General features: G+C 37.0%; 1 protein-coding gene across 1 annotated transcript in view; it reads left to right on the top strand.

The window, feature by feature from the left end:
- The window catches only part of TGFBI (transforming growth factor beta induced), a 58,973-nt gene extending 52,695 nt beyond the window's left edge, over nucleotides 1–6,278 (top strand). The window contains exons 15-17 of the mRNA XM_072629873.1: nucleotides 2,286–2,365; nucleotides 4,650–4,674; nucleotides 5,595–6,278. Coding sequence (XP_072485974.1) covers nucleotides 2,286–2,365; nucleotides 4,650–4,674; nucleotides 5,595–5,635 — 146 coding nt within the window. The 3' untranslated portion in view covers nucleotides 5,636–6,278. The remainder of the gene's footprint in view (nucleotides 1–2,285; nucleotides 2,366–4,649; nucleotides 4,675–5,594) is intronic.
- Nucleotides 6,279–15,940: the final 9,662 nt, after the last annotated feature.

Genomic DNA, 15,940 nt, shown 5'->3' with positions numbered 1-15,940 from the left:
ATATCTCATTCTGAAGCTATATAAGGATGCAATTCAAATTTATAAGAATAAGATCCATTCCCCAACTGATACAGATAACCTTATTTATGTTTCTAAGAAAGAAATCCAAAGTATCAATGGCTGGCCATATGAGCTAATTAAAAGCAATGCTGAGGTTTCACTTTATTCCTATCAAAGTGGCAAAGTTGACAAAAAAGAAAACAACAGGAAAACAGATACATTAAGTACTTTTGGTGGAACTGTGAATTGGTCCAATTATTCTGGAAAGTAATTTGGAGCTGTGCCCAAAATGTTTAGATATCTTTTGATGCCACTAGTAGGTCTACACTCCAAAGAAAGAGAAAAAGGACCCATTCTTAGAAAAATATTAAAAGCAGCTCTTGTTGCAGTGACAAGTACTGGAAACTAAGAAAGTGCCCATCATGTGGGAAGTGGCTGAATAAATTATGGTGTGTGAAAACTATGGCCTATTATGGGGCAACAAGTGATAAGATGGTCTCAGAGAAACCTGGAAAGACCTATGTGAACCAATGTAGAGTGAAGCAAGCAGAACCAAGAGAACATTTTATAAAATAAAAACATTCTAAAGACATACTACTTCTCAGATCAACACAATGACCAGTCAAAATTCCAGAGGATTGATAATACCCACTTTCTGTCTGAGCTAAGTTAGACTCATGATACAGAATGAACTGGCCATGTTTGGACATGGCCAGTACAAAAATTTATTTTGTTTGATTTTACATATTTGTTACAAGGAATTTTTTCTGTTGGGGGAGTAGTGGTAAAATTGGGGAGAGAAATGAAATATATTTTTGTCCATTGGGAAAAATAACTGTTTTTAAAAGTTCCTAGATATGAGGGTGGGGGTTAAAATAGAGATACAAGTCATGAGGCAGATATTGACATGCTTAAGAAAGGAGAGTGTCCTAGGAGATCAGACAGCTTCAATAGATTTTGGATGGGATAATAAAAGTTGGACTTCAAAGAAGAAAATGTTACTGACTAATGGTAGATTTCAATGAAATTCATTTTTTGAATTACAGGAAATAAGCCCATTTGAAAACTTTGGCACTATTTTTTGGCACAGAAAGACTCAAAATTGACCTCAAGAGTATCTTCCTACTCTTTCCTTGTATGTCAAATTTGTTGAAAATAAGTCAGCTCCTTTGAATATTATGGTTAGAACAAGTAGACTTACAGGTGAGAAACATCAAATGTCATTTGAAACAGAAATATTACTTCACTAAATGAATTCTGAATTGGAAGGTGCGGAAATGATGAGACTTCCTTATGTTCTTTTTTCCCCCAGCAGTTTTGAAGTTTTTTGCTGCATTTTGTTTTAACATCATGATCATTTCTGTATATTGCCCTTTACCACCTCTGCTCCCTCAAATAACCTTCCTTGTCACAATGAAAAAAGATTAAATCAGAATAACTGATGTGATGACCATTTCTGAGAGTGTGCATACTTTCTTATCCTGAAAGTCCATCTCACTCTCTGCTCCTAGGAAAGTCATGTTTCATTGTTTCTTCTCTGACACCAAAATTAGTCATTATAATTACTCAGAGGTCAACTTGCTTTTACAATTCTTTTCATTTATGTTATTTTTTTACATTTTTATTATTTTATTTTATTCTTATTGATTATTTATACTCTTTTTATCCTTTTTTTATACTTACTTGACTCTGCATCAGTTCATGCGAGTTTTCCTATGTTTCTCTAAATTCAAATTCATCATTTTAAAAAATTATACAATGTTGCTTTACATTCATAGATTCATGATCAGGGCTCTTTTTATCCATGACAGTCACCATTGAAGAACATAGCTCTGAGGCAGCTAGATGTTTAGAGCACTCACTGGATTTGGAGTCAAGAAGATCTAGGTTCAGATCTTTCCTGAGATGCTTGCTGGTTGTATGACCCTGGGCAAGTCTCTCACATCTGTAAAATAGAGATAATATCACCTACCCATAGAGTTATTATGAGAATCAAATGAAATTTTATATTTTGCAAACTTTAAAACATATTACAGCCATTATTGTGGCTGATTTGCTGAGCTTGTTTTCAAAGTACAAAAAAAATTGCTAGTTTGGACATTTAAATTTGCCTTTGTTCCTCTTCCATGGAGCTACTTCATCCTCAAGAGATTAGAAACCCTGCCCTAGGGATATGCTTGAGAGATTCTCTATTTGAGGACTATGGGAATGAGTATAGTTAATAAAAGCCAGTCATTGTTTGACACTTCTCTCTAATGTATACTGTTATTTCCCTTCTCCTCCAGCCAACAGACCTCAGGATCGAGGAGATGAACTTGCAGACTCTGCCCTAGAAATCTTCAGACAAGCATCTGCTTTTTCTAAGGTAAGACCAGTCCTCAGTGCCCATTCTTCATTCTAAATAACTTCAGATCCTTCAGCCAGGTATTTCTGGCCATCCTCAAAGGCTAGACTTCCCAGTGCTTTCCCAGTTCTGCTAATTTCACAAAAACTCAGAGACAGAATGGGTTTAGATAGTGGCTATCTAGCTCAATCAATACCCCGGGAGGATTGATTGTTATTTTTTACAACGTCTGACAAAAGTAATCATTCAATAAGGTATCTCTCATTCCATTTTTTGATAACTCATTGTTAGGAAGTTTTTCTTTACGTCAGCCCAAAATTTGTCTCTCTACAGCTTGCCAGCATTGCTCTCAAGGACTAAGTAGAACAGATTTAGTCAGTTTCACAGATGAAAACTCTTCCAAAGCAAGTTGTTGTGCACCCCATTAAGTCTTCCTTTCTCCAGACTAAACATTTTCAGTAGGCACTTAATAAATTCTTGTTCACTTGTTCAGCCATCCCACAGTGATGACTAAGTCCAATAGACTCCTAAGCCTTTTTCTTTTTTTAATACAGGGACTCTTGTTTATTTACAACTCCACCACTTTGTAATGTTGATTGTTTTTAAACCCAAATGTATGGCTTTACATTTTCTCTGCAATGGACACCCTTCACCTTTGCAGTCTCGAATATAAGCAGCATTGACAATGGCCAGTACTACATACAATGAAACAAATTCCATGAAAACAAACAGGAATTTTTAAGCCATGACCAGGAATTCTGTGCAAAAAAAAAAAAATCGGTAGCTTCAAAAGAATTTGGACCACTCTTTGGAATTATGTTAGCCCTAAAACTCATTACATATTTAACAGATGAACCTGAAGAACAAGATTTTAGGTTGATAGAGAAGTCTAATCCAAATAACAGTGATCCTGGCTGATTACTTTTGAGTCACAAATTCTGCCCATACTCCATTATTACAAGCTGATCATTTGCTCTTGTTTTCTGAGGAGAAGACCCATTTTTGGAGTTCCCTTAGAAATTACTTATTCATAGTATAAATAGTTTTCCCTCATTTAGAGCCAGTTTACCAAGTTTGTGAACTTTTCAGACCCCTTACCTTTTTTCTTATTCAGGCAGCATGGTATAATGGATAGAGAACCCATTTCAAAGCCAGAAACACCTGTTTTCCAGTCCCCTTTCTGTCACATATTAGTTGTCTGACCTGGGCAAATCATGTGACCTCTCAGTACTCTGGGCAACTCTAAGACTTGAAGTAGAGAAGGTGCCAACCAGCTTTGTTAAAAGGAGTGTCCTCACCTGGATGTTCCTTATGTTGTCAACCACACTGAAACTGGCCTCTAATCTGAAAATGGCCAGAGTTGAAGGGAACAGGCCAGAGGCAGGTGTGTCTGGGATTAAACATTAGTTTAATTGATTTTAGAGTGAGAAAAATGCTTGCAAGAGGAACCTCTCCCATCCCCCTGAAAAGGAGGGCTTAACGTGCTGATGCAAAGGCAAGTCTTATATACATAAAAAAACACAAGTGGGCTGGACCATGACACATTATTCTTAGCAGTGCTCACAGCAGGCTCATGCATAGATCATGCAAGTGTTCCTGCATGCTGTGGGAACAGTCCTTAAGTTAATTATATTCAATCTTAAGGGTCCTTGAGCCTTTTGATTGTTCAGTGCCATACAGTATCAGAGTTAGCGTGTAATATCTACTTCTGTTACACAAGCACAGGATTTCAAAAATTGTTAGCATGTCAGGAGATTTTGATGGATGACTTTAGGCTGCAGTAAGTTGGCTCTCAGGTCCTTGGGAAATAGTGAGAACTCCAACAGATCTAAATAATTGTTGCTTAATAGGAAAACCATAAATCCCCCAGGGAACACTTGGTGCTAGTCAAAGCAATACACTTTGTCAGAAGATGAGATCATCCAGAGCGCAAAGGATTGTTGTTATGCCAAGCTCAGCCTGCTTGCTGGGCCTTAGCTCAATTGAAATCACAGATCTAGTCCCTATCTATATCCCTAACTCCAAAGAATACAGGTAAAGGATAACTGAGGAGATATTGTTTCCAGTGTTTTGTTGTTTCTAGTGTGCATTCCTGGCACATTACACAGGAGGGCAGAGGCAGAAAGGAGAATAAGATACATTTTCATTTTTTGTGTTTCCTCTGCCCCACTATGAGTGCAAACAGTCAAGCATCACCTGTAATATAGTACAGTTGGATGATGATCTGAAAACCAGTGAGGTAAAACAAGTCCTCATGTTTCTGCTCCCAGAAAAATGTAACAAATCACTTTTCTTCTTCCCCCAGAGTTCCCAACGATCTATACGATTAGGTAAGGCTAATATTTGTGTTTTCTCTTTTGTCTGTCACCCAGCAGTGTGTTTCTTAGGGGGTGTAGTAGGCATATTCTGCATGAGATTATCACTTAAGTCATTTGTAAAGCACTCATTAAAATCGGGGCAAATGCAAAAAAATTCACCTCTGAAAATCAAAAAATACTTCTCTGCAGAGACTAAAAGTTACCTCAGTAAGAAAAAAGCTTGATAACCACAGGTTTATATTAATGCATGTAAACCAGAAAGGAGGCTCAGAGTCCCTAGGAATCTCAGAGGAAAGTGGAAAGGAAGTTGTAGCAGAGTTTTTCTTCAGTTTGCTAATTACCTTTTCATTGAATAGTAACATTTTTATTAAAATGTTTAACAATTTTGTTTCTCTTTGCTATTTCTGTTGCTATCTTTTTGAGTAAGACTATAAAGATACTAGCCTCTTTGACAGCTCTCAAGTCACCATCTTTCCGAAAATTGTTATCTGGAAAGAGGGGAAGAGGGCTATGGAAATCAGAGCTGCAAAAACTGAATGGTTGTTTAGCCATTGAGGTTTCACGCAACCTTTTAAGTTATAAGAACAGTGAAGGAAGATAGGCATCGGGGACATGAGGTTTATCAGTCATTATGAGGAGAGATGTTTATGGTTAAGAATATTAATGAAAAGTGGGTGATATTATTGACTATTAGATAAGAAATTAAACATTTTTTTATTGAGGCAAAGAAAAAAATGTCAGTCACTGATAGCTATTTACAGCCTATTTAGAGCCTTGATCTGAACTGTAAAAGTGAAGATAGAGGAAGACATCTAGAAGGAAGCTCACATATATTGAGGATAGATGTAGTAAAGTGAGTTTTCATCCTTTGTCCAGTGAGCTATATTTTATTTTTCACATATGTCCTCCCCCTCTCCCCCGTCCCACTTCAGCTCCAGTCTACCAGCAGCTATTGGAGAGGATGAAACATTAAGCCAAAGGACCCTTGGAGGAATGTGTCATGACAGCTCTCAACCACAACAACGTTGGTTTGCAGAAGAAACCAATCTCACAATTCATTATCCAGGGATTGCCTCTAATACAGGGTGGCCCCAGAATACCACTGATCTGGGGAGGATGTGGGTAGTGGGGGACATATATTTCATGGCCACAAGCACACTTACATGCCAAATCTTTAACATCACTGTGTGATTCACATTTTGAAATGAGAAGTCCAAAACACATAGCCAGTCAAAAACAAAAGAAAGCAAAACACATCCTGAGTGTTCTTTCTGAGAAGCATTGTAGTTATTTGGGAGAACTCCCCCAACATCCTATGGGCCATGTTTGACCAGAGCTCTGGCAGCAGTGATGTTTTTGAATTGGTTTCCATCATCACTTCATTTAAAGTTCATTATTCTGAAAGTCTGTTTCAATTGGAAAAACTGCATTATATAAGCTATAGTTTGAATGGTTCTGTTCTTTGTGTTCTGTGTCTCCTAGGGTTTGATCATTTCTGTGTTATTATCCCCAGTATGTAAAGAAGGGGTGGGTCTGTGTAGTGTGTGGACGTGAATTTCCCTGGAAGAAGTATGGCAATGACACAATTTGTAATAATAAAACAAAAGAAAATATAATTGGTGTGTCTATTCACTGTGGTCTGCTTCTGTGTTTTTCACATTTGAAATTTCACCTGTTCAGACTCCTAGGACAAAAGCAAGGGGGACACCAAAAGCATTCTGATGACTTAGACCTTCACCCACCATATTTAGTCTCTGGCAGGTCTGCAAAAGAATGGTTTGCGCAATGCCTCAATGACATTGTCCTGTAAGTTTGGGCTCATACTCTGAACATACCTAATTTTGCCTTAAAAGTCCTAAGCTCTCCATGAGTCGGGAGACCTAGGTACTGTTGCAGGTGATGTCACTCATTGTCCTTAAAGATCATTTGACATGTAGGGAAATTGAAATTCAGAATGAGGGGGAAAATTGCCCAAGATCACGCAGTGAGTTAGTGACAATGCCAGAACTAAAATTCAGGCCTCCAGGTTCCGATCCTGGGGCTTTTTCTATTATATCACAGCTGTCTCTCAGTCTTTATTTTACCATATAGAGGAGAGCTTATTTTTTAGTGTGCCCTTTATGAGTCTGCTCAAATTCATAGCCTTTTCTGTTAACCTTAGAGAGAGGTACTTTTATGGGTATTGCCACAGAAGTAGAAAGAGCTCGAGATTAAAATTAAAAAATCTGAGTTCAAGTTCCAGATCTGACATTGACATCCTATATAAGCTTAGTCAAGACACTTAATATCATATACTCATGGGTTTAAAGCTGGAAGAGACCTCAATGGCCATCAAGTCACGAGAAAGCTGAGTCTCAGAGCTGAGGTCACATAGTTGTAATGTCAGAGGTCAGATATAAACCTAAGACTTGCTGACTCCATATCCAACCTTAGTTTCTTCATCTGTAAAATGAAGATCATAAATGGGAATTGCTAGAGGCGATTGTATGTAATGTATAGAGGGCAAAATGTGTGTGTGTGTGTGTGTGTGTGTGTGTGTGAGAGAGAGAGAGAGAGAGAGAGAGAGAGAGAGAGAGAGAGAGAGAGAGAGAGAGAGAGAGAGAGAGAGAGAGAGAGAGAGCTGTTGGTGCTTGGAGGTTCCCAGAATTGCAGGAAGCAATCCCAGCCTGGTTTCCTGTGCCTCCACTCTGCCACCACACTCCACACTGAGCACAAGGACTTTTTCTGTGAACACATCCAGATTGAGCCACGGTTCTGTGGGGTACCATTCTTGAGAAGTATTTATGGATGGACAATAGAGTCAGAGAACTATTTTTTTAGTGCTCTCTTACATACCTTTCTCCATATCTCCTCCCCCTAACCACTGGGACTCTAGTGTCTTCAAAGCATCTGCCTCCCCCTCCCCAGGTCAACAATAGAAAACAATATCAAAAGACAAGATCCAGCATATAGACAAAATGACTGTCAGAAGCAAAGGCCATGACTAAGCCCTTCCCAAATGCCTGGAAACATTTACAAACTTAACCACTCCAAACTGGCAACCTGCCTATGTGCTGTCTTCCACACTTCACAGTCCCTCCCATTTTTTTAGTACTTTATAATGTCCAGCACACCTCCACATTTGTTCTCTCATTTGAGCCTCACAACAGCCTGGTAAGAATTATCACTATTTTCCAGAGGCGGAAAATGAAGTTCAGAGAGATGATTTTCTTGAGCGTACTCAGAAACAGTTCCTGATTTATTCTTAACTGCCCACAGCTCCAGAGGGGAAACTTCAAAAACTCAGGTCCCCAGCTTAGCCACCGTTACAAATGTGAAGGCATCTTGTCATTAACTCTTAGTCTTTATCCTACCTGCTTTCACTTGGGCTATCTAGAGATGAAAGTTTTGAGGCTAGGACAGGGAAGCTATGCCCTGCTCTATGATGTCCCCCACTAAATAAAACAATATTTGAGAATTTATGGTATCTTAGGGTCTTAAGTGCCACAAAGAACCTCTGAAGCCAGCTCATCTGGCCTCTTTCCTTGAAGCTGGCCAACCTCCAAACTATCAAAGGAAAATGGTTTGTTCTTCTACTTTTCTTTTCCATCTCTTCTATAGTCTCAGGGTTAAAGAGTTTTCTAGATCTCATTTTGACTGTTGCTGCAGCTGAAGCATATCTAGGGTCCTGAGTCAGAATACACTGAGGGATAGAGATGTTTATCAGCTGACCTTGAGCTCCAGGCTATAGAGTCCTCATAGCATTCAATCCCCAAGGTCTAAAGCAACTTTTTTTTTTTAATCTCTGAGGGAAAGTATTTGTTGGAGTATGACCAGAGCTTGCAAAATTTTTAGTTTTCACTTTATTTGCCGAATCTCTTTAGAAATGTAGGAGGGACAGGAGAGAATAATTCTAGCTAACACTGATATAGGAATTGATATCTAGCTAATATTAGGAATCCTGGGCAGTGAGGTTGAAATATATCTCTTTAGAGAAAAAGCCAAACACTTCAACCTAACCTTCCGAGCTCCCAGGAACAGTTTTGTTGACTTTTTAGGAAAAACTAATCCTTGTTGAGAGGAAAGAGAGGGCTCACTGCTCTTACCACAATAAGGAGGCAGTAAGAAAAGTTCATCCTCACACTTATAAAGCAAGGTGACAGTGTTGCTCAACAAGGATGGCATGCTCATTGTTCGGTCATCTGCCTGTTTGTTCATCTCAGAGCTAGCATAATGACAGTCCTTGTACTTGTCAGCATCTACTGTAAAATAAACTCTGGGGTACAAACAGAGAAGCTCTTATCAACCCAGTGTTTTCAGATAAGGAAGCTTTATAGATTTCAGAGCTAACCAAAATCTAGATCTGAGATGAACCAGGGTTCCAGCTCAAGGGTAATGAGAAACAGAAAACTGGCATTCACCAGAGTTCTCTCTGTCCTCTTGCATAAGACTCTTAGGAAATGACTTCGAGGTAGCTACTATAGATAGTTCCTATGAATTTGGCTGAGAAAGCACCTACTGCTCAAGTGTGTAGGTGTATCAAAGATATGTATCAAAGATAACCTTGACGAGAGGGGTAAGTCCTTGGATGCTTAGCCACACTTTCTTCCAGAAAAAGATTGGCATATGGGATAGAGGATTTATGAAGTAGTTTTAGTGACTAGAGCTTCCTGTGGTCTAAATAAATATGGATAGAGCATGGACTTTGTTTCAGTCCTTGTTTTGTAGCACATTTTGCTAAAATCAAGGTATGTGTGAATGGCATGGAACATTTTATGATGGCAAATCCATCCATGAATCCTCTGAAGATAATATTCAAAAATCACAAGGTTTGTGCAATAGCAGTTTGTAAGAATCTTGTCCACTTCATATTATTTGAGAGTTTTGGTCTCACATATTGATTGTTTTTAAAAATTCAGTCATTTCAGTTGTGTGTCTAATTCTTTGTGACCTCATTTGGAGTTTTCCTGGCAAAGTTATTGGAGTGGTTTGCCATTTTCTTCTCCAGCTCATTTTTTTACAGATGATGAACTGATGCAAACAGGGTTAAGTGACTTGCCCAGAGTCACACAGCTAGTAAGTGTCTGAGGTCAGGTTTGAACTCAGGATAATGAGTCTTCCTGACTTCAGGCCCAGCACTTTAGCTACTTTACCACTTAGCTGCCCCATATTGATCTCCTATTGGGAAGGTATATGTGGGAGAGTATATGAGGGAGAGACCAACCAAAATGGCAGAGTAGAAGAAAAAAAGGACAGCTCAGCTCCCCTCAACCACTGAAGAGCTCATCCCCTAAACTACTAAGATTCAGCCACCTCTGCAAGATTACTCTGATACTAATACAGAGAAAATGGAGGACCTTGAACTCAGCCACCAGGATGAAGAAAAGGGCATAGCTCAGTCTTTGGATAGAAAGGAGCTTCAGCTTCAGCTACCTTGCTTTTGTTTATATAAAATTAAAAAAAAAAAACTTTTAAATTGTATGTAATCAAAACTGTCTATTTTATTTTTTGTGATTCTCTCTATTTTTTCTTTGGTCATGAATTCTTCCCATAGTCATATGCCTGGCAGGTAATTTCTTCCTACTCTTCTATCTTGTTTACAATACCATCTTTTATATCTAAGTCACATTCCTATTTGGAGATTTCTTTGGTATACTTATAATGTATAATAGATTGATGTATACCTTTGTAATGGACAGCTTTCTAATTTGCCCAACACCTTTTGTCCAATTGTAAGATCTCAGCCCAGTAGTAGGATTCTTTAGGTTTGTTAAATGCTAGGTTGCTATATTAATTTGCTTCTGCCTGTTGAATACTTAAACTGTTCCACTGATAAAAAATCTGTATTTCCTAATGAAAACCAAATTGTTTTTTCTGATTATAGCTTTGTAGAATAGTTTGAAATCTGGTACCCTTTTTTTTTACTTTTTTGAATCATTATTTCCTATGGGATGCTTAAGTTTTCAGTCTTCCACATAATCCTTTGGTAGTTTGATTGGTATGACACTGAGTAAAATAAAATAGGCAATATTGTCATTTCTATTTTATTAGAAATGTATCAGTCTTCTATCACCAAGTGTTCAAGCCCACTTGCTAAGATTCTCCTCACTGAAAGAGATTGATTACTTGATGTCCACATGAAAGGCAGAGTTTGTAAGAGCTTGGGAGAGGGAACCTGTTCTTCTGGTTCTATCTTCAAAAAACAAAATACAGTAGAACCTCAGTTTACGAATTTAACTCATTCCAAGATTCTGTTCATCATGCAATTTGTTCATATTACAAAGAAAATATTCCCATAGGAAATAATGTAGTCAGATGATTAGAACCATATTCCCAAAAATATTCATATAAAAATAATTATTTATAATTTTAAGTACATTTTTGTTTCTAATGTGCCTAAAACATAATAGCAATGATTGGTACACAATATAAACCAAAAATAAAATAAATTAACCTGCATTTTACCTTTGAGAAGAGTCATGGCTGGTGTGAGGGATATGACAGGGGAAAGGAGGAAGGAAATTATTGCTTGAAGGAGAATCCCCTTCTATGAGAATCACAACTAGACATATACATGTGGACATGTATAACATACAAATGGACAATACACACACTCACACCTTAAACATATGATTAACTTTATTTATAGTTTTTCTAATTTTCAGTCAAAATTACATTCCTAGTATAAATCAATTTGACCATAGCATATAATCTTTGTGAAATGTTGCTGTTGTCTCTCTGTTATTATTTTATTGAACATCTTTTGCATCAACATTTATTAAGAATATTGATCTATAGTTTCTTTTCACTGTTTTGACTCTCTGTCCGGTTTGTTATCAAAGCCATATTTGTATCACAGAAAGAATTTGATAGGAGTTCTTCTTTTTCCTTCCCTACCCTGCCCTTCCTCCAGATCATTGCCCTGTCATGGCAGAAGGGCTTGCATAGCTCAGTGAAACTATGAGTTATGCTATATAGGGTTACTCAAGATAGGTAGGTCGTAGTGGAGAATTCTGACAAAAGATGATCTACTGGAGAAGGAAATGGCAAACCACTCCAGGATCTTTGTCAAGAAAACTCCATGGACAAGACTAAAATGATAAAAGACATTGGAAGAAGAGTCCTCAGATTGGAAGGTATCCAATAGGCTACTGGGGAAGAGTGGAGGACAACTACAAGTAGCTCCAGTGCTAATGAAGTGGCTGAGCCAAAGCCAAAAGAAAACTCAGCTGCAGATATATCTGATGATGAAATGAAAGTCTGATGTTGTAATGATCAAAATTACCTAAGAATCTAGAATGTAAGATCTATGAATGAAGGTAGACAGGAGATGCTCAAACAGGAGAAACAAAGATTAAATATGAATTTCTTGGATGTCAGTGAATTTAATTAGAAAGAAATGGGTTAATCTTATTCAGCTGATCACTACATACTATTCTGGGCAAGAATCCTTTAAAAGAAATGGAGTAGCCTTCATAGTCAATAAAAAGGTTAAAAAAAAGTAGTACTGGGGTATAATCTCAAAAATGACAGAATGATATTTATTCAAATACAAGGAAAACCATTCAACAATGCAGTAATACTAGTCTATGCTTTAACCAATGATGTCAAAAAGACCAAAATTGATCAGTTTTATGAAGACCTGCAACATCTTCTAGAAATAACACCCAAGAAATGTCATTCATCATAGAGGGTTATAATACCAAAGCAAGAAATCAAAAGATATTAGCAATAGCAGACAAGTTTGACCTTGTAATGCCAAATGAAGCAGGGCAGAAACTAATAGAATTTCATGAAGATAATGTGCTGGTCATAATAAACACTCTTTTTCAACAACCCAAAAGGCAGCTCTACAAATGAACATCACCAAATGGTCAATAATGAAACCAAATTAATTATATACTTTACAGTCAGAGATAAAGAACTTCTATACAGTTAATTAAAATAAGACCTGGAGCTGATTGTGGTTCAGATTGTGAGCTTCTTTTTGCAAAATTCAGACTTAAATTCAAGAAAGTAGGGAAAATCATCAGACCATACAGGCATTACCTAAAGAACATCCATTATGAATATGAAGTAGAGATGATGGATAGATTTAAGGAATTATACCTGGTAGATAGAGTGCCTGAACAAAGATGGACAGAAGGTCACAATATTGTGCAGAGGGCAGCAATAAAAAAACATTTCAAAGGAAAAGAAGAGCAAAAGAATAAAATGAGTGTCTGATAAGGCTTTATAAATAACTAAGGAAATTAGGAAAGAGAAAGGGAAAGAATAAAGGGAAAGATCTACTGAACTGAATGCAGAGTTCCAGAGATAGCAAGGAAAGATAGGAAGGTTTTCCTAAATGAGCAATGCAAAGAAGTGAAAGAAAACAATAGAATGAGGAAGACAAGAGAGATCTTCAAGAAAATTAGAGATAATAAGGAAATGTTTCGTGCAAAAAATAATGGACATGATAAAAGAAAAAAATGAGATAAACTTCATTGAAGCAGAAGAGATTAAGAGGAGGTGTCATGAATACACAAAAGAACTATACAAGAAAATTCTTAACAACATTGATAAATACATTGGTGTAGGTGGAGGGCTGGTTGAGCTGGAACCTTACTTTCATCAGATATGGGTTAGAGGGAACAACATATACCTCTAGAAAGGTATAAAAGTCTTCTAAATGTATAAAGAAATAAGAGGGGTAGGTAATAAGGTGGGAGGTAAAAGGATGTGTAGATAAGATTGAGGAGGGTGAGGGAGAAGAAAAGGGAAGGACTCTTAGAAGAGTGGATAGAACAAGGAAAAGAAGGGCTAGGGAAGAGAATAAGGGAGAAATTTTTAAAAGGGTGTGTAATAAGGAGGTAGGGATTTGAAGGAAACAAAGAGGGGGGATAGGGTAAAAAGAGAGGGTAAGAAGGACAATAATTAGGAAAAATGATAATTGTAACTTTGAATGCGAATGGGATGAATTCACTCATAAAATACAAATGGATAGCAAAGTGGCTTAAAAATCACAATCCAACAGTGTACTGTTTACAAAAATCATTTAAAAATGAGAGATACACACAGTTAAAATAAAGAACTGGAGCACAATGTATTATATCTCAGCCAAGGCAAAAAAAAAAAATCATGATATCACACAAAGTCAAAGCCACAGTAAATTTAATTAAAAGAGATAAACAAGGAAACTATGGTAACATTCTTGGAAAACTCTAAAGACTCAACTAAAAAGTTAATTGAAATAATTAATTATTTTAGCAAAGTAGCAAGATATAAAGTAAACTCACATAAATCATCAGAATTCCTATATTTCACCAGTAGGATCCTGCTGGAAGATATAGCTAGAGATACCTCACTTAAGATAACTTTAAATAGTATAAAATACCTGGGAATATACCTACGAAAACAAACCTAGGATCTATATGAACAAAACCATAAAAACTTTGTACACAAATAAAATCAGATTTAAATAAATGGAGAAATAGTAATGATTCATGTGTAGATAAGGCCAATATAACAAAATAACAATTTTGCTAAAATTAATCTACATATTCAATTCTATCCCAAGTAAAATACCAAAAAATTATTTTATGGAGCTAGAAAAAAATAATATAATTCATTTGGAAGAGAAAAGGTCAAGAATATCAAAGGAACTAATGGGAAAAAATGTAAAGGAAGAAAGTTTAGCAGTACCAGATCCTAAACTATATTACAAGGCAGTAATTATCAAACTATCTGTTACTGGCTAAGAAATAAAAAGGTACAGCAGTGGGACAGAGTAGACATATAATCTCCAACAGCAAAAGAATATAATAAATTATTTACAGGAAGATATGGACAGTAAAACTCAAAATTTAAGGACTTCTGCCCTTGGACTTCTTGGCTCTGACAGGTCAACTTTGTCTTTTTCTTTCCCAGAGTCAGGCCTTCACCCTAGCTCCCAAGTATCTTCTCACAATGTTGTGGCTCACACCTCCTCCTTCTACCTCATTTTTTGTTGTTTTTTTTTTTCCATTAGAATATAAATTCCTTGAGGACGGAGATTGGTCTGTATACTTGTATTTGAATCCCCAGCACTTGGCACAGTGTCTTCCACATAATAAGTGTTTAACAAAGACTTTATAACTTTTATTGTGACTTTGCCTTCATTTGTTACATGGGACTCTTAAAAATCTACAGTCTCTGGTGTTGGGCAGTCTATCTAGCCTAGTCCATTGTAGCTACAGCCATTACTTATGCCATCTGCAGATATGAATGCGTGATAAAATAAATGGGGAAAGAAATAGACATTTGGAAGGGACAGAGTGCAGGGGTAACTTCCATCAGGTCAAATGACCCTAGCATTAGTCATGGGTACAGGTTGAAAGAGGGAATGGTTGGTCCCATTTCTGTCCCAAATTTGACGTTGAAATTCCAGCTTGCTACAGAGGACATATTTCCCACCAGCCCCAGGGGATGAAATATCCCATTGCATTGGCGAGATATCTGGTCTTGGAATCAGACTATCTATTAAACTGATTTTCCTCTCAAGATGCCAGTTGGGCTTACAATAAACATTTGAACAAAGGACTGAGTGGAGGCCCAATCTGTAATTTGTACCGAAAAATAAAGGCTTCATTTCAAGAAAAGCTGCTTTTTGCATGTTTCCATAATGACACCAACATTGTTGTTCCCCCAAAGTGTCATGAAACTGGAGAAATGAGGAACATTATGTTATTTGCAAACATTAAAAACATCTTCTTAGTCAAATTAAGCCAGCCAAAGATGAAATCAGTGGTTTTATTTATTTGCTTGTTTATCTCTCATTTATTTAGATATCTATCTATCTGTCTATCTGTCTCTCTGTTTTGCCTTTAAGTCCAAAGTATCAGCTCTAGGAAAAAGCTGACAATCTGTTTTCTGCCCCACATGACTAGCCATTCTTGGGAGTCACAGTCCCTTTTTCTGACAGCTAGATTTATAATGAAGTTTTTCCCTTGGCCCTTAAAGGGTGGATTAAAATTTTGCAGAAAAATCACCCAAAAATAAAGCTTCTTCATTTAGCTAGCCCCTAGAGCTGCCCTTCTCCTCCTACTTGATTTAAAATTCCTCACTTTCAGGAGCACTAATTAAAAAGGCAATACTTATAAAAATCTGTCCTCAGAAGAAATTAAGTCCCTCTCATTTATGCACAGATGATTTTTAACCCGGCATACACTTAAGGTTTTAGACGTACTAGAGAGCTAAGATCAGTTGAGAAAATAGACCCAGTGATAAAACCTCAGAGTTAGCTACCAAAGAGAGCTGTACTTAATATGTGATCTGATGG

The sequence above is a fragment of the Notamacropus eugenii genome, chromosome 1, assembly GCF_028372415.1.
Source record: "Notamacropus eugenii isolate mMacEug1 chromosome 1, mMacEug1.pri_v2, whole genome shotgun sequence".
Lineage (NCBI taxonomy): Eukaryota > Metazoa > Chordata > Mammalia > Diprotodontia > Macropodidae > Notamacropus > Notamacropus eugenii.
This window is presented reverse-complemented; position numbering and strand designations above follow the sequence as displayed.